At 42.7% G+C, this 26,643-nt stretch overlaps 1 protein-coding gene and 1 non-coding gene across 2 annotated transcripts in view; one reads left to right on the top strand and one right to left on the bottom strand.

Annotated features, from left to right (window-relative positions):
- Positions 1-9,768: 9,768 nt before the first annotated feature.
- LOC123612548 (U11 spliceosomal RNA) lies at positions 9,769-9,875 on the bottom strand. The gene has a single exon (XR_006719817.1). It is a non-coding gene; the product is annotated as a U11 spliceosomal RNA (small nuclear RNA).
- Positions 9,876-12,005: 2,130 nt separating this feature from the next.
- ODAD4 (outer dynein arm docking complex subunit 4) overlaps positions 12,006-26,643 on the top strand; it is a 30,284-nt gene continuing 15,646 nt past the window's right edge. The window contains exons 1-7 of the mRNA XM_074343400.1: positions 12,006-12,237; positions 13,967-14,098; positions 14,361-14,511; positions 15,220-15,281; positions 15,567-15,732; positions 17,055-17,279; positions 17,454-17,661. Of these exons, the coding sequence (XP_074199501.1) occupies positions 12,124-12,237; positions 13,967-14,098; positions 14,361-14,511; positions 15,220-15,281; positions 15,567-15,732; positions 17,055-17,279; positions 17,454-17,661 (1,058 nt within the window). The 5' untranslated portion in view covers positions 12,006-12,123. The remainder of the gene's footprint in view (positions 12,238-13,966; positions 14,099-14,360; positions 14,512-15,219; positions 15,282-15,566; positions 15,733-17,054; positions 17,280-17,453; positions 17,662-26,643) is intronic.

The raw sequence follows: 26,643 nt of genomic DNA, 5'->3' as shown, positions 1-26,643 counted from the left end.
GACTATGTCAAAAGCAGAGGTGCTAGCACATACTCCTCACAACAACCCCTTTGGCTAAATGTCATCATCATTTTGCAGATGAACAACTGACCCTCTGCCACCAGGTCACTTGCCCAGTCTGCTACAACCTGCTGCAGGTGAAGAAGAGGGAAAGATAATCATATCCTGTGCATCTCTGTATTTGACTATGAGCTTCCTCAAGACTCAGGGGTGTGCCTTGTGCATTTTGGCATCCACAGTGCCTAGCATGGGCCTAGGCACATACAAAGTACTCACTGTATGCTGAATAAACGCTTGAATGAATGTGTGAATGAAAGAAAGAAATCACAGGGGACTGGTAGGGGGAGGAGAGAGAAGATGCAGCCAGGAGGAAGGTCTATGGGAGTGTGCAGTTCTAAACTCACCTCTGACAGCCAGAGACAGGGGCTTACAACAGAGATCCATCATCATCATGTGAAGAATGGGGGAGCAGGGATGGGGGTGTCTGGGGGTGGTCATTCCTGCAACATTCAGTTTTTTCCCAACACCAGTTGGAGCCAAGGGCCCATGTGTCCTGGGGAAGCACCCCAGAGAGGGTCAGCCTGAGCCAGCATCTGCGCTCAGGAAATATTTTCCAGCCAGATCTACCAGTTCCTGGCTGGCCTCTTTTCAGAGTCATCCCAACTTTACTCTCAACCTGGCTTAAAAACTGTTGCTTCCTCCCCACCAGTTGTTTTCCTATGAAATTCCTTCCTCTTTCAGTAAACTTTCCATTAGGAAGGCAGCTTACCACTTTCTGTTCCAAGGCAGAACTTGCACAATTTCTCCCTAACAGATCACTCATCCTTGACTTTTCCATGATGTGTTCCCCCTTATCTCTGAATGAATTTATTCTTTTTGCCTCTTGTCTCTCTTTGCCAGGTTCTTTTCTGAGGAATTATTTCAAGGGCAGGTAGAAGCAAGAGGTCATGGTGTGTAGATAAGAGTTGCCAAGCTCCATCAAGGCCAAAGTCTCTACCCCAACACCAATCTTAAGAGACATCCTGGGACGTTTGGAGGCCTGATTGCAAGAACGGGTTGTGTTCACCTCTCTCCTTTATGACTCAGGCGTTGCCTCAAGGATGCACAGGCTCCAGTGCTGCTTACTCAGGGCTCCTTGATGACAGATTCACAGAATGTCAGAACCAAAATAGACTTCAGAAATATTCTAGTCCAATTCTCCTATTTTACAAAGGAAATACAGGGGAAACGGAGGCCCAAAGAGATGACCTTACTGCAGATGGGTGGGCATATTGATGCAACTACTTTGGAAACCACTTGGCGTTATCTTTTTTTTTTTTTTTTGGATGGGAGTGGTAATTAGGGTTTCTTAAAAATATATATTTATCTTTAATGAAAGTACTGGGGATTGAACCCAGGGCCTTGTGCATGCTAGGCATGCACCCTACCACTGAGCTATATCCTCCCGTCTGGCATTATCTTATAAAATTGAAGAGTTACATACACTAAGACCCAGCAGCTCCACTTGTACATGCCCCAGAGAAGCTCATACACATATGTGCCTGGACACACATGAGAAATTCTCCAAAAATAGATAGAACCCATATATCCTTCAACAGTTGGGTGGATGGATGGATTGTGGTATATCCGTATGATGAAAAATTGGACAGCAGGGGAAATGAATGAATTACAGCTGCACACAGCAGCATGAATGAGTCTCAAAGACAGAGTGTTAAGCAAAAGACAGTGGAACATAAAAACACAGGTATAGTATGATTCAACTCACATAGAGTTAAAACAAGCAAAATTAAATTGTATTATTGGAATGGATACGTAAGTGGAAAAACAACAAAGAAAAGCAAGGAAATGATTATCGCAGAAACGATGGACAGTGGTTCTTTCATTCAATACATATTCACTGAACGCCTGCAATGTCTAGGTATCGTTTTGGACACTGGAACAACAGTGAATGAAATAAGCAAAGACACTTACCCTGTGTAGCTTGCATTTTATTGGGGGAAACAGCAAAAAACAATCCTTAAAAAAATAAAGTTATATAATGTATCAGAAAGTAGTGTTATAGAAAAAAGAAAACAAAGAGCAGGGGATCAAGAATTCCCAAATCAGAGGTGGAGGGCAAGTGGGTTGCAGTATTAAATAGGGTGGTCAGGGTTAGCCTCATTGCAAAGAAGAGATTGGAGCAAATACATGAAGGAGGGGAGAGGGTCAGTTACGTGTTAGGGAGGGAGAGTTCCAGGACAATCCCAGATCATTTGGGGCTGAGAAAAAAGGCAGAGCGGAGGCCCTAAGGAAGGAGCTTCTCTAGTTTTTTCCTGTGCAAGGAACAATAAGGCCAGGTGTCTGGAGCACAGGGCATGATGGGAAGAGTGGCTTTTATTCTGAGTAAAATGAGGGACCACTACAGGGTTTTGAACCAAGTGACACGATCTGATTTGCATTTTAGAAGGAATATTCTGACTCCTGTGTTGAGAAGGGAGGGGGCAAGGGTAGAATATGGAGACCTAGTTAGATCTTGCAATAATCCAAGAGAGAGGATATACGGGCTGAGACCAGGGCAGTAACTGGAAAGGTGGTGGTTACCTGGGTAGAGGGTGGCAACGCAGGGATGAGGTTGTGATTAGGGAGGGGCCTCACAGGAAGCCCACTGTTGGCAATATGTTTCTTGATTTACCTGTAGAATGACAACATGGGTGTTCATTTTACAATTATTTATTAAACTGTACATGTATTTTGTTGTATATTTCTGTACCTATGTTCTATTACACAATAAAAGAAGATATAAACAGGGGATATAACCAAGCAGGACCCTATGAAGCTTTCCTTGGACAGAGCTCTCCCCTATAACGTCTGCTGTAGCTTCTCTCTGAAGTACCCAGATAATAGGATCTCATGCAGATTTATTGAGTTTTTCAGTTGCTAAAAACCACCACCAAATGGAAGAAATTAACTGCTTGATGACCATGAGCACATAGTCCCCAGAACTGACATCTAAGGATTGATCTCCGTCAACCAATCAGAGAATTGTGCACAGCTGATTATAGACCCTGGCACACCCCTCCCTCAGCTAGCCTTTAAAAATGCTCGGCTGGGAGAGGGTGTGGAGAAGAGGGAACCTTCCTACACTGTTGGCGGAAATGTAGTTTGGTGCAGCTGTTATGGAAAACAGTATGGAGATTCCTCAAAAAACTGAAAATAGACTTACCATATGTTCCAGCAATTCCACTCCTGGGCATATATCCAGAGGGAACCTTAATTCAAAAAGACACATGCACCCCAATATTCACAGCAGCACTATTTACAATAGCCAAGACATGGAAACAACCTAAATGTCCATTGACAGATGACTGGATAAAGAAGCTGTGGTATATTTACACAATGGAATACTATTCACCCATAAAAAATAATAAAATAATGCCAGTTGCAGCAATGTAGATAAACCTGGAGAATGTCATTCTAAGTGAAGTAAGCCAGAAAGAGAAAGAAAAATACCACATGATACCATTTATATGTGAAATCTAAAAAAGAAAAAGACAAACTTATTTACAAAACAGAAACAATTTTAGTATATGTGCTGCTGAAGCAAGCACTACGAAACAGAAACAGACTCACAAACATAGAAAACAAACTTATGGTTACCAGTAGGGGAAGGGGGTGGGAAGGGATAAATTGGGAGTTCAAGATTTGCAGATACTAGCTAATATATATAAAATAGATAAACAATAAGTTTATACTGTATAGCACAGGGAATCATATTCAATATCTTGTAACCTATGGTGAAGAAGAATATGAGAACGAACATATGTTCTTATGTGACTGAAATATTGTGCTGTACACCAGGAACTGACACAGCATTGTAAACTAACTGTACTTCAATAGAAATATATTTTTAAAAGAAATGTATTTCAAGGAAATAACTAAGAAGCATGTTAAGATTTAGTTGTAAGGATAACCATTCAAATATTGACTTTAATGGTAGAAAATAGGAAAAACTTAAGTGTACAACAGGGAACTGGTTAAATTAATTCGGACATTTCGATTCAAAGTAAAACTATGGGCCATTAAAAACATTTACCACCCCTCCCACCAAAAAAAAAAAAAAATGCTAAGCTGAAACCCTTCAGGGAGTTCGAGGTTTTGGGGGCATGAGCCACCATTTCTCCTTGCTCAGCCCTGCAATAAACCTTTCTCTGCTTCAAACTCCGACATTTCAGTATTGTTTGGCCTCACTGTGCATTGGGCACACAAACTTGCATTTAGTAACTATTTTAGTGAAGCCAGCCTAGGAGTCTGTGCCTGTAGCAGGTAGACCCTGGCCAGGGGCACCCCCTTCCCTGGGTCCGCAGCAGATGCCGGAGCTCATTTCTCTCTGGGGAACTGGGAGGGACTCTCCCTGGCAGGCATCAGCCACCAGCACTAGGCTGTTTGGAGCAGAAACATCAGTAGCTGCGATCCACACTTGGTGTCCCCTGGGGATGAGTTACACCAGCTTGTGCGGGCTAGGAATTCTCTTTACTCCATCTGGGCTGATTCTTTTGCAGGTAATGAGTGTCTCTGTGCTCATTGTGAGCCACTCTGGGTCCATTCTCTGAACAGTGGAGCCAATCTGTTTGGAGGTCTACAGCTGGGTGTGGAAGTGGAACTCGGGGGCTATACCTCATCTGATCTTTTGTTTGTAGGACCATGTTTGTCGTTTGTGTGTGTATCAGTACTTGTATTGGCCAGTTGAGAAGTCTTTGGTGAGTAATGGGGCTCTCATGGGATGACACCAGGGTATCCTTTCCTATTGTGTTGGCTTTGGCTGTGGTGGAGCTTTGGTTGGGATTTTCCCTTTCTAGCCTTGGTCATTCATTCAGCTTCATCTTTGATAGGGCATTGGTTGGGGTTCTCCCCTTTTGGACTGATGGAGCATTGGTTGAGTGTCCTCCTCTTAGGGGCTAGGAAACTATGACCCTGAGACTCTCAATTGTTGTTTGCTTGGTATTTGATAACATCACCATGAATAATTAAGTATGGATGATCAGATCTCTGTTCCATCTTATAGTCCCCCTGGGGTATATTTTGCAAAACTGGGAGATCCTCAGCTATGCTCCCGTAAATGAGCACACAATATATTTGCCTATGACTGTTATTTATTTAAACTAAAGTGGATATTTGGGAACTGGAAAAAAATTCCTGAAAATAACCAAGATGATTGAGTTTTGTAAAAGTAGTTAGAGGAAGAGTTAACATTTCTCTTCCTGTGCCTTTGAGATGTAGGTGATCTACCTGGGTTCTGAAGAAAAAAGATTTTTTAAACTCAAGCAGAAAAACTGTGGGATCTCTGGTTCTATCTGTCTTTACTTTAAAATTAAATAACCTCTATTTAATTGACTTAAAAGTAAGTGTTTACAAATTAAATATTTCTAAGTATAAAAGAAGCTAGACAGAACAAATTTTGGGTTCTTGTTACCTGGGAAGTATTCAATATCAAATTGATATCTGATATTAAAGCTACCTTAAACTTTGTTGATATAATCAATACAGGCATGTCTTTTATTGTACCTAGGTTTACTGAAGGTCAGTGGGCTTATGTTTCTGTTGTAGAGTTTCTCAACAGAAAGAAAAAATATTAACTTGGTATGGTGAAGTTCTTATAAGGGAATTAAATGCAAAAATGCAAATGAGAAAAAAGCTTTTGGGTGAACCCCTTAAAAAGAATTGTATTTTAAGAATGTCTGCTAAAAATGATCCCTCCAGATATTTGGTAACTTAATTTTAGAGTTGTGCTAAATTAAGTTAAATGATGGAAGTTTATTGAATAGTTGAATAGGCATTTCCAAACAAAATTAGATACTGAAACATTCACTAGAAATGAAGATATTTAAGAACTGAGGAGTCTAATTAGATATGTAATTGAAGCTACTAAAAGTAATGGGGGAAACATTTCCATCTACAGAAGGAAAATAGGATATATGTTTTGAGTTTCAAAAAAAGGTATGAGGAATGGGATTGCATTTTGTTAAGGAAAAAGGAAGTGATTTGGTCCTAGAGCTGGTTTTTTTTTTTTCTGGATGGGAGGGAAAAAAGGGGACAAGAAAGTTGTGAAAAGGAGTTCTGTGCATCATCAGGCTGAGATTAAACTTAATTAGGCAAATGGATTTTGTTCTTAAAAGTAGGCTGGTGTAGGCTAGTGCAAGACTAGATTTGGTTCCTCTCTGTTAAGAAAACAAGTTTACGTAGAATGCTTCTGGTAAGAGATTGTGTGACATTTTGGATATTTTTGACAAACTTCTACCAAATTCTAATTAAAGTTCTTTTGACTTCAGCTAACTTTGGGATGCTTCAGAGGGCCCGCAAGACAGCTCAGAGAAAAATATTTAACTAGGATTGGTTGTTATGTTGAATTGCACGGGAAGCATTGTCAAATGTGCAATAAGCCTCCTTGGATTATACGGTATGGATAAATTTTGTTAATGTGGACATTCTAGTATATAAAGTTTCTGAAATTTAGATATGTCCTGGTATAATGGTATTAGTCATAATTCTAGTTGTTATCTTAAAATGTTATCTTAAAGTGATATATGTCACAGCAACTTGGTTAAGCTTCTTTATCAAAAATATTATAATCAGATCTTTTGCATTGTTCTTTGGGTCTTGTCATTCCTAGACAGTCAAGCTGATGCTTTGCAGAACTGCTTTATCTTTAAGAATGTTCATAAAAAGGACTTTTTGACAATTACAGGTTTCTTTTAAATCATACTGCTGAGCTGGGTGAGATATTTAAGAAGTCTATGAAAACTTTGATTCCATAAAATTGTTAGTAAAAGGGATTGATTGCATAGGATTGAGTGAACTGGTGAATATGGTTATAATTTTTTGATTGAAGTATTTCTGGATTTTAATCTGTTTTCTAATTGAACTGTTTACCAAATGTTTGTCTCCCTATCAATATTGTCCCCAATATTTATGATAGAAAGAGAATTCTCTAATGGAATTGTCATAGAGTGTAACTACTCATGATATATAACAATGCTTGTTTTATATCTGTTGCTAAAAGCACATGTACCGTGCTTGTGTAAGTGTAACAACTGGGTATAAGTGATAAGATGTGTAGCCTATAAAGTGTTTCCCCATTAATGTAACTCTGAGTCTGTTCATGATATCTGATTAGTTTTCCCCAACATGGATAACTAGGAAGTATAAAGTAGGCCCAGCACCGAGGGACATGGTCTAAACCTGGGGCAAGAACCCCAGCATCAAGGCACAGATATTTTGATCATCAGTGCTTTCTATTGAAAGATTTATAATCAAAAGGAGAAATGATGGGAAAATCTGCACATATTGAGGTAGGGGGAAGTCATTCTGGCTAAATGAATGTTTTAACTTATTACTGACCAAAGCAGCCTGTTTTATGGCTTTTGGGAAATATGTTATACATCTGCTTTGGCCTTGAGGAGGGGAATGCATTTGAAAGTCAAAATGGAGTAGCTGTGGTTCAGACATCCAAGGTATAACTAGGTGGCCATTGTGGATATGATTTCAGACACATTCCTGAATCGTTGAGAACTTCTAACTTTCTGAACTGTGTAATACCCAGGATGCCACCAGCCACTCTCAAAGCAATGTCTGCTGGCAGATGGCAGCTGGACCTTATGACCTCAAGGTCTCCTCTTGTAACTATTAAAAATTTTAGACAATAAAATTGCTTTAGATCAGATGTTAGCAGGAAAAAAAGGAGACATGTAGTGGCCAATGGTTCTTATTATATATGATATTAATACCACATCAAAAGTTAAAACTACTCAGATAAAAGACAACTGGCTACCTGCCTATGAGTCTCCCCCAAAATGCCAAGTCCAGACTGATTTTCAGATTTACTCTTCTGAATTCCTCAGGGGGTGGGATCTTATACTCATATAATACTCAGATGCAGGACTTAGAGCTCAGGAATATTTCCAACTCGGTGTCCATTCCCTAAATAGAGGTAGGACTATGCCCAGTTTCAGCAGGAAGTAGCCAGAGCAGCCATTACTCCATTCCCTGAAAGATCTGGGGAGGGAATGAAACAGGATTGGAGACTGAAACCGAGTTCCTCTGCCAGGTTGATGATGAACCTCTCTATCCAAAATATTACTCCCCTTCATATCCAGCACTTATTCTCAAGATTGAGGACTATCAAAGAAGAGAGGGGAATTGTAACGGAGCAGGACCCTATGGGGCCTTCCCAGGGCAGACCCCTCCCCTATATCCTCTGCTGTAGATCCTCTCTGAAGTACCCAGCTAATACTATCTCATGCAGATTTCCTGAGTTTTTCAGATTCTAAAAAAAAACACCAAATGGAAGAAATTAACTACTTGATGATCATGGGCATGTAGCCCCCAGACCTTCTGGCCAAGGATTGATCTCCATCAACCAAGAATGATCACCATCAACCAATCAGAATTGTGTACATCTGACCACATACCATGGGACACCCCTCCCTCAGCTGGCCTTTTAAAATGCTCCGCCGAAACCCTTTAGGGAGATCGGGGCGGGGGGGGGGTTGTGCATGAGCCACTCGTACTTCTTGCTCAGCCCAGCTATAAACCTTTCTCTGCTCTAAATCTTGACGTTTCAGTATTTTTTGACTTCACTGTGCTTTGGGCACATGAACTTGCATTTGGTTACAGTAACATAAAGGAGTCCAGCTAGTAAATGGCTGGGACAGGTTGAGATCCAATTCCAGTGCATTTTACTGTATCAATCAAACTCAAGGCATGGGTCCCAGCCCAGCTCACCTATATCCTGGGGCTGTGGCTTGGGGCAAACCCTGTCACCTCTCTCAGCCTCCGTGTTTCATCTGAATCAGGAAAATATCGCCTGCCTCCCTCTCTCCCTTGAGTGCTGTGAAGATCACCAAGTGTTTTGTAAACTGTGAAAAAGCACACATTATTGTTGCTCTTTCACTGGATTTTAAAAAATATCTTTATTGATACATAATGTATAATAAACTGTAAATAATTAAAATATACAGTTTGAGTTTTAAAACGTGTATATACCGTGAAAATGTTACCACAATCGATATAATACACAAATCCTCCACCTCCAAAAGTCTCCTTTGTAATCTATCCCTCCCTGCCCTACCTCCATGTTTCCAGGAGGCACCATTTTACTTTTGGGCAATAGAGATTGTTTGCATTTTCTAGAATGTTATTTAAATGGAACCATATAGTCTTTTTTTGTGTGAATTCTTTCACTCAGCTTAATGATTTTGAGATTTATCCATATTGTGCATGTATCAATAGTTCTTTCCTTTTTATAGCTGAGTAGTGTTTCATTTCATGGATAAACCAACATTCACCTGTTGATGGATATGTTTCCAATTTGGGGCTATTACAATTAAGCTGCTAGGAAAGTTTCTATACAGCTTTAATTTCTCTTGGGTATATCCCTAGGAGTAGAACAGCTGGGTCACATGGCAAGTATGTCTTTTAACTTTTTTAAAAAATTCTTTTTTTTTTTTTCTTAATGGAGGTGGTGGTGATTGAATCCAGGACCTCGTGCATGCTAAGCATACACTCTACCACTGAGCTATACCCACCACAACTCCACAGTATATTTACCTTTTTAAGAAGCTGCCAAACTGTTTCCCAAAGTGGTTATACCATTTTACATCCTCACCAGCAGTGTATGAGCATTCCACTTGCTCAGCATCCTCACCAACACCTGCTAAGGTCAGTCTTTTTCACTTGGACCATTCTAGCAAGTGTGTAGTGGCATCTCACTGTGGTTAGTTAATTAGTTAATTTAGGGGTGCCAGGAACAAAGATCACCAGCTGCCCAAATACCAAAAGGTTATACTTCCAAAATCTCTTGAGGTTGATTCCACACGCAGAACAATCCAGTTGTCCCTTTTCCATTGTTTCTTAATTTGTATTTTACTAATAACTATGACGTTGAGCATTCATGTGCTAATTAACCTTCTACAAATCTTTGATGAAATAACTGTTAACATCTTTTGGTCATTTAAAATGTATTGGTCTTGTTATGGAGTTGTAAGAGCTCTTTATGTGTTATGGATACAAGTGCTTTATCAGATAGAAGTTTTAGAAATACTATACCACAGTCTGTGGCTTGCCTTTTAATTAACAGTGTCTTCTTGAAGAGCATCAAATTTATTGTTTCTTTTTCATGTTTTTTTCTCTATTTTCACTTTTTTTTCTAGTTTTATCATTCTACCTCTCACATTTAAGTCTTCTGAGTTAATTTTGTATATGATATGAGGTAAGGGTCAGTTTTTTGTTTGTTTTGGCATATGGCTATCCAACTGTTCCAACACCATTTATCTAAAAGATTATCCTTTCCCCAGCGAGTTTCCTTAGCAACATTAATTGATCATATATGTATGAATCTATACATGCACTCTATCCTTTCCCATTGATCTACAGATCAATCTGCTAATATCATTACTTGTAGCTTTAAAGTAAGTCTTGAAAGCAGAGCATAAGTTCTTTTGTTCATTTTCAAAATTATTTTGGGCTATTCTAGGTCCTTTGCTCTTCCTTTGCTCTTCGAATTAGCTTGTCAATTACTAAAGAAAAAAAATCTGTTGGCACTTTGATTGGGATTGCATTCAATCTATAGATTCTCTCTTTGCAGGAGGTTTTTTTTTCCCCAGAAGGTTTTTTTTCTCAATTAGCTGCTGGTTATTTCAGGAGTGTGTTCAACTCACCACTAGGCCCATCTTAACAACCTAGAACAAGACAAGTTTCATGGCAGTGCATGGGAGTTGCTACTCTTTACAGACCTTGTGAACTTACACACCTCTGGCCTTTGCTCACCTCCTTCCCTACTTAGGTCTCCTGGGCTCACCCTCAGCTCAAATGTTACCCCTTCTCTGAAGCCATTTCTAATTCATCCCAGATCCTGACTGAATCATTGACTTGTCTGGGACTCACGCTACTCTGTCCTCATCTCCCTCCCAGACACACAGAACTTTAAATAACCATCTCACTTTGGGTAGTCATTACTGTTTATGCCTCTCTCCCTGATAGAACTCTTCCAGGGAAGGAACATGTTTTATCTTGGCACTCCTTTTTAAAATTAAACTTACTTTGAGATAACTACAGATTCATATGCAGTTTTAAGAAATAATACAGACATCTCATGTACCCTTTGCCCAGTTTCCACCAATGGTAATATGTTAAAAAAAAAAAAACGTCAGTGCAATATCACAAGCAGAAAATAGACACTGATACAATCCATGGATCTTACATTTCCCCAGTTTTACCTGTACGCATGTGTGTAGTTGGGTGTAGCTAAGGATGTCTCTTTACTACTCAGACCTTAACAGTGATTTTCTTTTCTTAGCTTCTACTATGTATACAAGGTTAATACTCTGGAGGTCACAATGTCATTGGTGTTGGAAACTGACGTTCTGACTGTAAGGTAGTAAATGCGGGGTGTTTATTAGAACCTAGAAGAACCTACTCCAGTTTTTTTTGGCTGGAGGGATGGGGAGAGTAGGGGAATGGGGAAGGGTGTAGGGAAAGGCTTTGATGAGGTGAGGACCTACCACTCGCAGGTGCTCACTCAATGTGTTAAACTTAAGGTTGAAGCCAGCGTTATTTTCCACGTAGCCTTATGCAAATCCTCACATCCTGAACGGTTATCTTGACGTTCACTTGGCAGACGGAAAATTTAAGGCTTAGAGCCCTTAAATTTTGGTCATGCAGTTCGTTAGTGTACACAGCCCAAGTACTATGACTCCAAAGCCCAGTGCTCTCTCCCTCTGATGGTTGTACACGTGCACAGATCCTTGCCACGTATGCCTTATCCCTATTTGGAATTCTGCCCGCAAACTTCTTTCTGTTTTCCTGGCTGTAAATTCTGACTAGACGACACAGCTGAGCTCAGCCCACTTACGACCGCCAAGCACCCGGGGGCCTAGCGCTCGTCACGCTCCGCCCCCGAGCGCGGCTGCAAGGGCGCATGCGCACACTGGCAGCGGTTGTGCCCAGGACTCAGCCCCATATGCGAGGGGCGGGGCCGGAAGTAATTCTACCGTCTCCGGTTGCTAAGAGACGGAGCTTCCACAAGCCAGACGGGTTCTCAGGCTTCTTTTCCTCCCTTTCTCCGTTTCATCGTCTCCGAATCCTGTCATTATGGCGGACTCAGAAACTGACGGCCTGCGGAGCACCTTTCCCTCTTACATGGCGGAGGGCGAGCGGCTCTATCTATGCGGGGAGTTCGCTAAAGCCGCCCATAGCTTCAGCAACGTGAGTCGTGCTCTGAACCTGTCAGCGACCCATCACTGAGGTCCTGATGATGCCTGGACGACCCTATTGTTTCCATTATTCTATTGTTACTACTTGATGCACTACTGTCACAGATAAGCCCCTATTTGGCCGTTTTCTACCAATTCCCACTTGTGTTCTGCCTGGTTGTTAACCATCCTCTGAGTTAACAGTGACCTCCTCTTCTACATTTTTTTCTGAGCTTCAGAAAGATTTAATTTTCTCATATAAAAGACTTTCCTGGTCAGATATCAGGGAAGGATAAAGGCTGGTCATGCCTCAAAACCTCATCTCCTGCTTTTTTACTTGAATGTTCCATGATTGACTTGCCTCCTTCCACAAAGCGGCCTGTTTCCCATCGCTGGCCGGGAGATTGGCTGTGAGGCTGCTTTCAGAAGTGAAGTCTCTGGTTCACAGTTGCTTATGGAAGGTGGTCGATCAGTAAATAACTAACATTATAAAATGTAACCTCAGTACAAATCCTAAGGGGAATGAGTGCTGTTTTAGGATACCAGGCATTCTGCCAACTATGGAGGAGGTACTGTTACTACTGTTACTGTTATTACCACTTTATAGATAAGAAAACTGATATAGAAGTTAAATAATGTGAACTAGCAAGTGGCAGAGGAAGGATTCAAACCTGGGCACTGAGACTCCAGTGCTGTGGTGCTGACCACCATACACTACTGTTCTCTCCCAAGTAAGCTATTAGATGTTTTTATAATGATTTCTTTTACAACAGATAGCCCACTTCTTATTACAAATGGGGTGGTGGGCTAGCCCTCCAACCAGTCCCAAGACTCCCTCTAAAGTCAAGCTTCTCAACTGCTACCTAGAGTCTTTTGTCCCTTTCAATCACCAACCACACCCTAAAACCAGAAATAATTGATCAGATTGGCCAACAATTAAATTCAGGAGCGCTTCACCCCCCCCCCCATTCTCCTCTTTCTGCATCAAGTTCCATCCTGGGGAAGCTCAGGTAGAGAGAAAAGAACACCCCGAAGGAATACAGCTTTGAATGAGAGGTGGCCTTTCTCTATGAAAGAAAGTAGGAAGGTCTTTGACAGGGACAGGTACAGTCTGATGCTTCAGACAATACACTGCAGACTATAGTAATAATCTCCAGCTGAGGAAGAGAGGACATGCGGCAGGGGAAGCATTCTGCTCCCACTTTAGGGCCAAAATCTCAGTTTCAGTTTTCCTGGCATTTTCATCTTAATCCCCTGAAATAGTGATTCATTCTCAATAACTATGTAAAAAGAAAGGGCAAGTGGACCAGATAATGCATTTTGCAGAATGTCCCTAAATCCATTTGGTTAGCCTTTGGAATGCTTAGCCTTTGAGTAGTATTTTGAGTGTGTTGTGCAGCCATTTCAGGTTCATGGTTGAATTTGTTCTGTACCCAACAGCCTAAGATTCTGAGTGCCTGGAGGAATCCCAGACACTCAAGGAAATTCTCACATCTCAACCAATGGCTTCTACAATAGCTTGTGATTTGACCTTGTTGGAGATGAGCCATATGCAGACAGCCTGGTTGACTGAGCAGAGATTGGTGTTGTGCTGCGTTTGGTCTGAAAAGACCCAAAGACCTGTCTGCTGGCCTGCAGAGTCCCCCTGAAACTCTGGCAGAAGGGTTTGGGCTGCTGTGTCCCGTCCTGCTTTGTACCTTGTCCTACCTGATGCCTGTTGACCTGAGTGGTTCCTTTTTCAGGCTCTTCACCTTCAGAATGGAGATAAGAACTGCTTGGTTGCCCGATCCAAGTGCTTCCTCAAGATGGGGGAGTTGGAGAAATCCCTGGCGGATGCTGAGGCTTCACTCCAGGGTGACCCGACTTTCTGCAAGGTGACGTATGGGTGGGGGGACTCACTCTTGCTTTCATCACTGCCACTGCCTGCAGCCGCCTCTGTTTTGCAGTGGTTGAAGAACCAGCCAGGCTGCCTGGAGTTGACTGCCGTTTTCTCTTCATAGGTTACTTGGCTACCTCTCTGCTGCTGTATCCCACTGTTGACCTTCAACCCAGGAACCGACCCTTCTGTTCCCCCACACCTGAGTCCTCTAAGGCCTTGTCTGTTCTCCTCCTTGATTTGACTTCCTTTGATTTCAGGGGATTTTACAAAAGGCTGAGACCCTGTACACCATGGGAGACTTTGAATTTGCCTTGGTGTTCTATCATCGAGGCTACAAGCTGAGGCCTGATCGGGAATTCAAAGTGGGAATTCAGAAAGCCCAGGAAGCCATCAACAACTCAGTGGGAAGTGAGTGACCAGGGGGCCTGTGCCCTTCTCCAGGAAGGCTCTTGGAATCCGTAGGTTTGGAGGAAGGCCTGAGGTCCACTGGGTGAGCAGCCACCACCAGCACTGTAGGGAGTCTTGTGCTGGGATTTGGCTGCTGCCGATTTGGTGGTGGATTAGGAACTGTCCACTGGGAGGACGAGTCTCTGATCCACTGTACTGAGCCCTGCAGCATCCGGTTCTCTTCAAAGCCAGATGAGAAGTGCTGTTTCACTCCCCCTCAAACCAGATGAGTAGGCCTCTTTTTGGCCTGGTGTTGTAGGGTAGAATACAGTCCTGACTCCAGCCTTCCCTGGTCCCTGGCTTCCTTACCATATACACCCCAAGGGCTGGCTCTGCCCATCAGCTTAGTAGTAGGGGTTGGGGTGTGAGATTGGGGAGAGCTTGCCACTGTGGGCAGCGGAGTGTGGAAATGGAGGGGCCCCTGGTGCCCAAGGCCTTCCCTTGTTTGGAAGTCTGGCTGCCATGGCCTTGGGCTGGTGGGGGCTGCTTACCTCCTAGGAGAGCATTGAACCAAACACCCTGTACAATTTGCTTACTAGGCTGGTGCCGAGTCAGCTTTGCTACAACCTCCATGGTCCTCCTGCCAAAGGCAACCATCTGTAATAAAAATATTTGATAGGTTGTGCCTGGGGATCCAGCCGACCTGAGCCCCAGGTTCTGTCTTTGCAGGTCCCTCCTCTATTAAGCTGGAGAACAAAGGAGACTTGTTCTTCTTAAGCAAGCAGGCTGAGGTAAGGGCCTTGGCTCTGACTCCACTTCCCTTGGAGAGCAGAGGCCATACATGCCTGAAGAGCACAGGTCTTAGTGGCCCTCCTGCCCAAGAGCAATGAGCTCCTGCCCAGCACGGACAGTCACGGGATTCTGCCCCAATAGCCGTTCCCAGACCAGACACACTCTGTGGTTCTCAGCCCACAGAAGTCCTGGAGGAGGAGTGTGGGAGCACAGGCTTGGGAGCCTTGAGTGGGTGCTCTGGACTCCTTGTTGAGGCTCTATTGGGTATTGCTCCATCTTTGCAGCGTATGCAAGCCCAGCAGAAGCCACATCCCGTGAGACAGCTCTTACACCACCCCAAGACAAAGTCCAAGCGGAAGAGTTCACTTAAGAGTGAGAAGATTGTCTGCCAGCTCCTGGGCGAGCTCTACGTGGACAAGGAGTATCTGGAGAAGCTCTTGTTGGATGAAGGTTTCAGATACTTTGTTTGCCTCAGGGAACTTGGGGCAAAGGAAATCTGGGTGGATGCTTAATGCATGAGCCAGAGGCAAAGCCTTTCATGATACGATGTTGACAATAGGTTTTGCTAGCATTCTTATTTTATAGATGAGGAAACCGAGGCACAGAGGTTAAGTAACCCAGTGACATGGCTCTCAGATTTGAATCCAGGAGCTCCAGTTTCAGAAAGAGTGCTCTTAAGTGCTGTAGTACCCTGGGAGGGAATGCCAGAAATCTGGGTTTCTTTACCACCGTGGTCCCCAAAGGAGCATCCCCTGAGCCTTCAACCTGTACAGAGGGCAATGGAATCCAGCTTGGAGGTGCTAGAAGGGGAATCCTAGGATAGTAGAACTAGAAAGAGAAATGGGGAGGGTATAGCTTAGTGGTAGAGCGCATGCTTAGCATGCATGAGGTCCTGGGTTCAATCCCCAGTTCCTCCATTAAAAAAAAAATTTTAAATAAACCTAGTTACCTCCCCCCCCAATTTTTTTTTTAAATTACAAAATAAAAATAAAGAGAGACCCTGAATGGGGAGTAACTTGTCCAAGGTGATGAGCGAGTTGGTGGTAGAGTTGACAGCAGAGCCTAGGCCTCCTAACCTCCAGTCCAACATGGGTGATGGGGGTATTGCCATTAGCTCTTAAGCCTGAGCAGGGATCCCCCTCGAATCAAATGCCTTTTCTCCAGTACTTGACTTCCCAAAGCCATCTGCATGGTTCCCCCCTGGTCTGTGTCTCAGGAGTGATTTCACTGCTGTCAAGTCTCCTCCGTAACAGGCCTGAGCACTTCCCTCCCTGCAGAGGAGCTTCTGTAGAGAGAAGAGGTGGCCTGAATATTACCCATGTGGCCTTGCAGCTTTGCTCCAGCTCTAACCCCTGGTGGAGTGGGCAAGCAGAGCTCAGGCACGCCCCTCCGACTCCGAGCCTACACTGGCCCACTTGGCACCTGGGGAATCACTTGGCACTGGCAACCTGAACCAGGTTGTGCACACTCAGTCTCCTCTGAGGACACAGCTTGAAACAAGGGAGACTGAAGGGCTGGAGACTTTTCAGAAAGCTGCCCCTTCTGCTAGCTCCTCATGTCTTGCCGTAAGGGGCCTCTGCACTAAGTGCCTGAAAGAGGGGCTCTGGCCTCATCTGGACCCAGATAGACCCACTCTCCCACCCACGTGCTCTTGCTTTCATCACTGTTTCCGCAATTCCAGGCAGAGGTCCCCATAGGGGGACCCCGAGCCAAGAGGAGGCGACCCTTAGATGCCTGTTTTGGTTGGTTCTTCCCCACACTTTTCCCCACAGACCTGATCAAAGGCACCATCAAGCGTGGCCTGACTGTGGAGGACTTCATCATGACGGGCATCAACTACCTGGACATGCGCAGTGACTTCTGGAGGCAGCAGAAGCCCATCTACGCCAGGGAGCGGGACCGGAAGCTGATGCAAGAGAAGTGGTTGCGGGACCACAAACGCCGTCCGTCGCAGACAGCCCGCTACATCCTGAAGAGCCTGGAGGACATTGACGTGTGTAGGTGGTGGTCTCAAGAGAACGGAGCCGTGGCCAGGTGGGGACGAAGCCACGTAGTAGCCTGAGCCCCTGGCTTCGCTGGACTGGGGACAGTCTCTTGGGGGGGCAGTAGGCTCACCTGTTAGCCAGGAGGAGGCTGCACTCACCTCCACATCCCTTCTTTCCCCTTCCCAGTGCTGACCAGCGGCAGTGCTGAAGGCAGCCTTCAAAAAGCTGAGAAAGTGCTGAAGAAGGTGCTGGAATGGAACAAAGAAGAGGTGCCCAACAAGGATGAGCTGGTGGGAAACTTGTACAGCTGCATTGGGAATGCCCAGATTGAGATGGGGCAGATGGTGGCAGCCCTGCAGAGCCACAAGAAGGACCTGGAGATCGCCAAGGAACAGTGAGTGCCTGCAAGTGCTTGCAAGGCCAAGCAGCCAAGGCCCGTGGGCCTCCAGAGGCCAGGGGCTGGGGCTTCATCTCCACCTTTTGCCAGGGCTGCTGGTGGCTGAACTCCCATTTTCTGCCCTGAGTGTCTGAGGTGGATTCCCCTGCAGGGAGGAACAACCTGCCCAGGACAAGGGCAAACCTAGGCTGTCAGCTTTTTTGCCACGAAGAGAAAGGTAGTGGCCCCAGACGCCAAAAAGCTCCCAGTGGTTTGGCTCTTAGGGATATTGTTTTTTGAACAACTTTTCTGTGGTATAATTTTTATACAGTACACTACACATATTTCAAATATACAATTTGATGAATTTTCATAAATGTATACATCTATGAAACCACTACCAAAATCAAGATAGCTAACATTTCCATCATTCTCCAAGAGGTGTAAATTTCAAAATCCCAATTTATCCTTCCTACCCCCTTAACCCCCTGGTAACCATAAGTTTGTTTTCTATGTCTGTGAGTCTATTTCTGTTTTGTAAATAAGTTTATAATGTGTCTTTTTTTTTTTTTTTTTGGAGTGATGTCTATTTAGGTCTTCTGAACATTTTTTGACTGAGTTGTTTTTTTTTTTATATTAAGCTGTATGAGCCATTTGTATATTTTGGAAATTAGTCCCTTGTCAGTCGCATCATTTGCAAATATTTTCTCCCATTTTGTAGGTTGTCTTTTTGTTTTGTTGATGGTATCCCTAGCTGTGCAAAAGCTTTTAAGTTTAATTAGGTCCCATTTGTTTACTTTTGCTTTTATTTCCATTACTCTAGGAGCTGGTTTGAAAAAAATATTTTTATATTGATACAACATTGTAAACTGACTATAACTCAATAAAAAAGAAGAAAAAATATTTTTATGGTTTATGTCAAAGAGTGTTCTGCCTGTTTTCCTCTAGGAGTTTTATAGTATCTGGTCTTACATTTAGGTCTTTAATCCATTTTGAGTTTATTTTTGTATATGGTGTTAGAGAATGTTCTAATTTCAGTCTTTAATAGGTAGCTGTCCAGTTTTCCCAGCACCACTTATTGAAGAGACTGTCTTCTCTCCATTGTATAATCTTGCTTCCTTTATTGTAGATTAATTTACCATAAGTGCATGGGTTTATTTCTGGACTTCCTATCCTGTTCCATTGATCTATGTGTCTGTTTTTGTGCCAGTACCATATTGTTTTGATTACTGTAGCTTTGTAGTACAGTCTGAAGTCAGGGAGCATGATTCCCCTGGCTCTGTTCTTCTTTTTCAAGATTGTTTTGGCTATTCAGGGTCTTTTGTGTTTCCATACAAATTTTAATATTTTTTGTTCCAGCTCTGTGAAAAATGTCGTTGGTAATTTGATAGAGACTGTGTTGAATCCATATATTGCCTTGGGTAGTATGGCCATTTTAACAATATTGATTCTTCCAATCCAAGAACATGGTGTATCTTTCCATCTGTTTATGTCATTTTCAACGTCTTTCATCAGTGTCTTATACTTTTCAGAGTACAGGTCTTTTGCCTCCTTGGGTAGGTTTATTCCTAGGTATTTTATTCTTTTTGGTGCAATGGTAAATTAGATTGTTTCCTTAATTTCTTTTTCTGCTATTTTGTTGTTAGTGTATAGAAATGCAGCTGGTTTCTGTGTATTAATTTTGTATCCTGCAACTTTATCAAATTCATTGATTAGCTCTAGTAGTTTTCTGGTAGCTTCTTTAGGGTTTTCTATGTATAGTATCGTGTCATCTGCAAAAAATGACAGTTTTATTTCTTCGTTTCCAATTTGGATTCCTTTTATTTCTTTTTCTTCTCTGATTGCTATGGCTAGGACTTCCGAAACTGTGTTGAATAAAAGTGGCAAGAGTGGGCATCCTTGTCTTGTTCCTGATCTTAGAAGAAATACTTTCAGCTTTTCACCATTGAGTGATGTTTTCTGTGGGGTTGTCATATATGATCTTTATTATGTTAAGGTATGTTCCATCTATGTCCATTTTCTGGAGAGTTTTTTTTTAATCATAAATGGATGTTGAATTTTATCAAAAGCTTTTTCTGCATCTATTGAGATGATCATGTGGTTTTTATTCTTCAATTTGTTAATGTGGTGTATCACATCGATTGATTTGCAGATGCTGAAAAAATCCTTGCATCCCTGGGATAAATCCCACTTGATCACGGTGTTTGATCCTTGTAATGCATTGTTGGAATTGATTTCTAGTATTTTGTTGAGGATTTTTGCATCTATATTCATAAGTGATATTGGCCTATAATTTTTTGGTGTGATATCTTTGTCTGATTTTGGTATCAGGGTGATGGTGGCCTCATAGAGTTAGGAAGTGTTCCTTCATCTGAAATTTCTTGAAATAGTTTTTGAAGGATAGGTGTTAACTCTTCTCTGAATATTTGGTAGAGTTTACCTGTGAATCTGTCTGGTCCTGGACTTTTGTTTGTGGAGAGTTTTTAAGCTACTGGTGCAATTTCAGTACTGGTAATTGGTCTATTCATAGTTTCTATTTCTTCCTAATTCAGTCTTGGCAAATTGTACCTTTCTAAGAAATTGTCCATTTCTTCTAGGTTGTCCTTTACATTGGCCTATAGTTGCTCCTAGTAGCCTCTTATGATCCCTTGTATTTCTGTGGTGTCAGGTGTAACTTCTCCTTTTTCACTTTCAGATTTTATTCATTTGGGCCCTCTCCCTTTTTTTCTTGATGAGTCTGACTAAAAGTTTATCAATTTTGTTTATCTTTTCAAAGAACCAGCTTTTAGTTTCATTGATCTTTTCTGTTGTTTTCTTAGTCTCTATTTCATTTATTTCTGCTTTAATCTTTATGATTTCTTTTATTCTACTAACTGTGGGTTTTGTTTATTTCTCTAGTTGCTTTAAGTGTAAGGTTAGGTTGTTTATTTGAGATTTTTCTTGTTTCCTGAGGTAAGCTTGTATTACTGTAAACTTCCCTCTTAGAACTGCTTTTGCTGTGTCCCAGAGGTTTGGGATTGTTGTGTTTTCATTTTCATTTGTCTCAAAGTATTTTTTGATTTCTTCTTTGATTTCTTCAGTGATCCGTTGACTGTTTAATAGCATATTGTTTATATTTTCTCCTATTCTGTAGATTGTCTTTTTTGTTTTGCTTATGGTTTCCTTTGCTGTGCAAAAGCTTGTGTTTAACTAGGTCCCATTTGTTTATTTTTGCTTTTATTTCTATTGCCTGGGTAGACTGCCCTAGGAGAACTTTGCTAAGATTTATGTCAGATAATATTTTGCCTATGCTTTCCTCTAAGAGGTTTTTGGTGTCTTGTCTTATGTTTAAGTCATTAACCATTTTGAGTTTATTTTTGTGTATGGTGTGAAAGAGTGTTCTAAATACATTGATTTACATGTGGCTGTCCAGCTTTCCCAGCACCACTGGTCAAAGAGACTGTCTTTTCTCCATTGTATATTCTTGCCTCCTTTGTTGAAGATCAATTGACCATAGGTGTGTGAGTTGATTGCTTGACTCTGTATTTTGTTCCATTGGTCTATATGTCTGTTTTTGTGCCAATACCATACTGTTTTGATTACTGTAGCTTTGTAGTATTATCTGAAGTCTGGTTTTGTTCTGTTTCCTTAGGATTGCTCTGGCAATTCTGGATCTTTTGTGATTCCATATAAATTTTAGGATCATTTTTCTAGTTCTGTGAAAAATATCCTGGGTAATTTGATAGGGATTGCATTAAATCTATAGATTGCTTTGGGCAGTATGGCCATTTTAACAATATTAATTCTTCCAATCCAAGAACATGGGAGATTTCTCCTTTTATGTCTGTTAACAGTTGTCATATATATTGAAGTGCTTCTATGTTGGGTGCATATATATTTACAGTTGTTATATCTTCTTCTTGGATTGATCCCTTGAGCATTATGTACTGTTCTTCTTTGTCTCTTGTAACAGTCTTTATTTAAAATCTATTTTGTGTGATATAACTATTGCTACTACAGCTTTCTTTTGGTTTCTGTTTGCATGGAATATCTTTTTTCCATCCCTTCACTTTCATCTTGTATGTGTCTTTAGCTCTGAAGTGTGACTCTTGTAGACAGCATGTAATGGGTCTTGTTTTTGTATACATTCAGCCAGTCTATGACTTTTGGTTGGAGCATTTAATCCATTTACATTTAAGGTAATCATCAATGTATATGTTCTTATTGCCATTTTGTTAATTATTTTGGGTTTGTTTTTGTAAGTCTTTTCTCTCTCTCTCTCTCTCTCTCTCTCTTTTGATTCTCTTTTGGTTTGATGACTGTATAGTTACACTGATTTGTGGTAACCATGAGGTTTTTGTGTAGAAGTCTATGTATATATACACACACACACATACATACATAATTTAAGTTGCTGATCTCTTAATTTCAGATGCTTTGTAGATACCCTTCATTTGTACTCTCCTCCTCTCACGATTACTTTTCTTGTTTCTATTTGTGGCCTTTTATTTTTATACCTAGAGAAGTTCTTTTAATTTGTTGTAAAGCTGTTTTGGTGGTGTTGAATTCTTTTAGCTTTCGTTTATCTGTGAAGCTTTTGATTTCTCCATCAAATCTGAATGAGAGCCTTGCTGGATAGAGTATTCTTGGTTATAAATTTTTCCCTTTCATCACTTTAAATATATCGTGCCACTCTCTTCTGGCCTTTAGAGTTTCTGTTGAAAAATCAGCTAATAACCTTATGGGAGTTCCCTTATAAGCTTGTTGCTTTTCTCTTGCTGATTTTAATATTTCTCCTTATTTTTAATTTTTGTTATTTTGATTACTGTGTGCCTTGGTGTGTTCCTCTTTGGGTTAATCCTATGTGGAACTCTGCACTTCCTGGACTTCAGTGACTGTTTCCTTTCCCAAGTTAGGGAAGTTTTCAGCTATTATCTCTTCAAATATTTTCTCAGGTCTTTTCTTTCTCTCTTCTCTTTCTGGGACCCCTATAATGCAAATATTAGCGTGCTTCATGTTGTCCCAGTGGTCTTTTAAACTATCCTCATTTCTTTTTCTTTTCATTCTTTTTTCTGTTATGCAGTAGTGATTTCCACTACTCTGCCTTCTAGCTCACTGATCCATTGTTCTGCCTCATTTAGTGTATTCTTGGTTCCTTCTAGTGTTATTATTCATTTCAGTGATTTTATTCTTCAACTCTGTTTGGGTATTTATATTTTCCAACTCTTTGCTTAAAACTTCACTCTGTGCATCTATGATCCTACTGAGTTTCTCAACATCTTTAGAATCATTACTCTAAACTGTTTCTTGGATAGATTGCCTCTCTCCTCATCACTTATTTCTTCTTTTGGGATTTTATATTGTGCCTTTGCCTGGAATATATTCTTCTTCTGGCTCATATTGTCTAAATTTCTGTTTGTATTTTTAGGTAGGTTAGTTATGTTTCTTGACCTTGGAGAAGTATCCCTGTATAGGAGACGTCATACACATCCCAGCCGTGTGCTCCTCTTGTCACCAAAGAGCCAGGGTCCAGCCTGTCCCAGGGTAGAGTCTGGCCTGTGTTTGTGGATTCCTTCCACAGGCTTTGGGATTATTGTTTTCTTACTTCTGATATCTGCTCCCTGGTGAATGAGGCTGATCTAGAGTCTTGTGCAGGTTTCCTGGCAGGAGGAGTTGGTGCCTGCCCACTGCTGGGTGGAACTTAGTCCTGGCCCTCTGGTTGGTAAGGCCTTGTCTAGCGGCATATCTAGAGGTGGCTTTGGGCTCAGGAAGTCTGTTGATGGGTGAGGCTGCATTCCTTCCCCAGTATGTTGTTTGGCCTGAGGCTTCCCAGCACTTAAGCCTACAGGCTGTTGGGTGGGGCTAGACCTTGGTGCTAATAACCCAAACAAGATGTCAGCCTCCAGGAAAGCTCATGTAGATGAACATTCCTGGAATGTCTGAATGTCTGCCACCAGCTTTTATGTCTCCAGGGTAAGCCACAGCTGCCCCCTACCTCCCTAGAAGACCTTCCAAAACCAGCAGGCAGATCTGGCCCAGGTTCCTATGAAATCACTGCCTCTGTCCTTGGACCTGGCACATGCAAGATTCTGTGTGCACTTCCCAGGAGAGTGAAGTCTCTGTTTCCTCTAGTCCTGTGGGGCTCCTGGAGCTAAGCCCAGCTGGCTTTCAAACCAGATGTTCTGGAGTCTCCTCCTCCTAATGTCGGAACCCCAGGCTAGGGAGCCTGATGTGGGGCTCAGAACTCTCACTCCAGTGGGAGGGCCTCTGCAACTTAAATTTTTAAGTTCTGGGGGTATGGGGCCTGGTTATATCATGAGCACACCCCCTCCTACTGTCTCGCTCTGGTTCCCTCTTTATGTTTCCAGTTGAAGATCTTTTTTGCTAGGTTCCAGTCTTATTTTTTCCAATGGTTATTTAGCAGTCGGTTGCAGTTTTGCAGTCATGAGGGGAAGTGAGCTCATGGTCCTATTCCTCCTCCATCTTAACCAGAATTTGGGATGTTTTTATTCTTATATCATCTGAACAAACATTTATCAGCCCCAGACATGCCAGATGCTGCTAGCATTGGGAACATGATAGTGACCAGACACAAGGCTCCTTTCCCTGCAGATGGGAAACAAAAAGGGACATGGCTAATAAGTCACAACTGTGATAAGTGAGGAGAAAGTACAGGACCCGGTGCTGTGAGAAGTGTATTCCAGGAGGACTTGACTGGGTGTTGAGGGACACACTTGGCCTGTGGGAGGGCTGTGAGGTGGGCAGCAGGAAGTTTAAGGCTGGAAAAAATATTTTCAGGGGAAGAATGGCCAAGAGGAGGCTGGCCAAGTGGGTAGGGGGTTGGATCCCCTCAGACACCATGGTGCTGACCAAGAGCATGGGCCTTGGAATTGTACCTCCCAGCTGTGGGGCCTTAGGCAAAACACTTAACCACTCTCAGCTTCAGTGTCTTCTCTGTCAAATGGGCATCACAATAGCCCCTGCCCAACAGAGTGGAAGGGAGGATGATGTACAGAAATACATATAAATAAATACAAATAAATACATATTACTATTGTAATATCAACTCTCACAGGAACCAACTCTTCCCAAGACTCAGTGGTCCCTCTCAGAGGTACCATCACTTTCTGGGCACCCTGGTTCTAACCTTTGGGGTCATTCCTGACTTTCTCTTGTCTGTTCTACTCACCCCACTGTTCTGAGCCCCACCAGTCCCCAATCATCCCATTTCCCCTCACAGGTCAGCACTTGCCTCTCCCTGCCTCCAGCTGCTCCCACACATCACCTCCAGAGACACGCTGCTTTTCACCTGTCAACTCTCCTACCCCTGCTGACACACAGGCCTTGGCCCTTCATTGCCTGCAGGTTAAAACCAAATGCCTTTGCTTGACACTCAAGGCTGTCTCTGAACCCACTTCTACACAGCCCTCTGATGTCAGTCTGCCACTTACGTCGAACTGTATTTCCTGAACACGCCTGCCTTTTGTGCTCTCCTCCTCCCTCTTCTGAGCCTTACAAGCTGTCCATTCCCAGTTCATTTCCCAACCTGCCTCCACCGTGCTGAGTAGGAGTCTCACATACTGGCCGTTCAGAAGTAGAAAACAAACAACTGGCTTTGGAGACCAGACCTGACTTTGATTCCTGGCTTTGGCACTTAGAAGCTGTGTGGATTTAAGTTGCTCACCTACTCAGTTTCCTGATGTCTAAAGAAGGTGTAATACTGACTTATGGGACTTTTGAGGATTAAGTAAGATATGTCTTCATAGTACTTTAAATCCAACCATCTCCCATGCCTAAAAGACATATAAAGCTTTACTTCTTGCAGAACTCCCTTCCAAGCTCCAGACCTGCATACCAATAGATTCCAAGGCATTTCCACTTGAATGTCCCACAGGAACCCCAAATTTAACATGTCCAGAATGGATTCCCTTCTCTTCCTTCTGAACCTCTTGCTTCAGAGTTCCCTATGTGTGAAGATGGCACTGTTGGCCACTCAGTCCCCAAGGAGGAGCCCAGGTGGCTTCCCAGACACCTCCCTTCCCTCACTGCTCATGCCAGCCTGCCGTGTCCTGTCCCTGCCTCCTCCTACCTGTCTCCTAGAGTACCTTCCCTTCTCTGCGTCCCTCCCACAGCTCAGTCCACACCTTCCTCACTTTTTGCCTATTTCCTGCAGCCTGGGTTTCCTGCTGCCCAGCTGGCCTTTCTGTGCAAAACAAATCCAGTGATTGGGTTATAGTTCCAGCACCTGGGACTGGCTTTCTTGGGCCCTTGGGCATCCTGTGCCCTGGCCAATACCTCGTGGCTCTGCCCCTGCCTCGCCTTTTCTTTTGCCAGCTCTTTCTTCATCAGCTCCCTCCTACACATCCATCAAAACTTAAGTGCTTTTCTTGGAGGAAGGCTTCCATGCGTCCCAGAGTGATTTAGCCATCCCTCATCCTTGCCCCCTCCCCGCACTCCACGCTTATCTTGTCGGACCTGTTAGGTTTATTAACTTTTAGACTCTTTCCCTTCCCAGCACCTACCACATAATGGGCATGAAATGAATGTGTGCTAAGTTGGTGTTAAGTAAACAGAGGTGTCCCTTAAACCATGTTAGTTCCTTTTTAACGTCCACAAATGAGTCTCCAGTGTTACCTGTGAGTTCAGCGGGCCCCATGTGATCCCTCAATGGAATCAGCCCCGCCCTGCCCGCCCCGCATCCCAAAGCCTACCATCCTTCAAGGTGCGGGTCAAATTCCGACTTGTCTGAATAGCTTCTCCAGTGACCCCAGCCCTCATTCCTTTCTCGGAATGTGCTACAGGTGATTTGATTGCATGCTTTCTCAGTCCCATTTTTGTTACCTTAGTACATATTATGGTTATGAATACATTAACATATTTCAGCTTGTTTATTCACACCATAACAGGGGCAGCAGACAGCAGAGCAGCAAGTGCAAAGTATGGCCAAGGAGCCAAAGAGAGAGGAGCTGAGGGGGCCTCAGAAAGGAGGGGGAGACAAAGGGACTAGGGACTGGAAGAGCT

The sequence above is a fragment of the Camelus bactrianus genome, chromosome 16 (assembly GCF_048773025.1).
Source record: "Camelus bactrianus isolate YW-2024 breed Bactrian camel chromosome 16, ASM4877302v1, whole genome shotgun sequence".
Classification (NCBI taxonomy): domain Eukaryota; kingdom Metazoa; phylum Chordata; class Mammalia; order Artiodactyla; family Camelidae; genus Camelus; species Camelus bactrianus.
The sequence above is the reverse complement of the archived record's forward strand: the minus strand, read 5'-3'. Positions and strand labels throughout refer to the sequence as shown.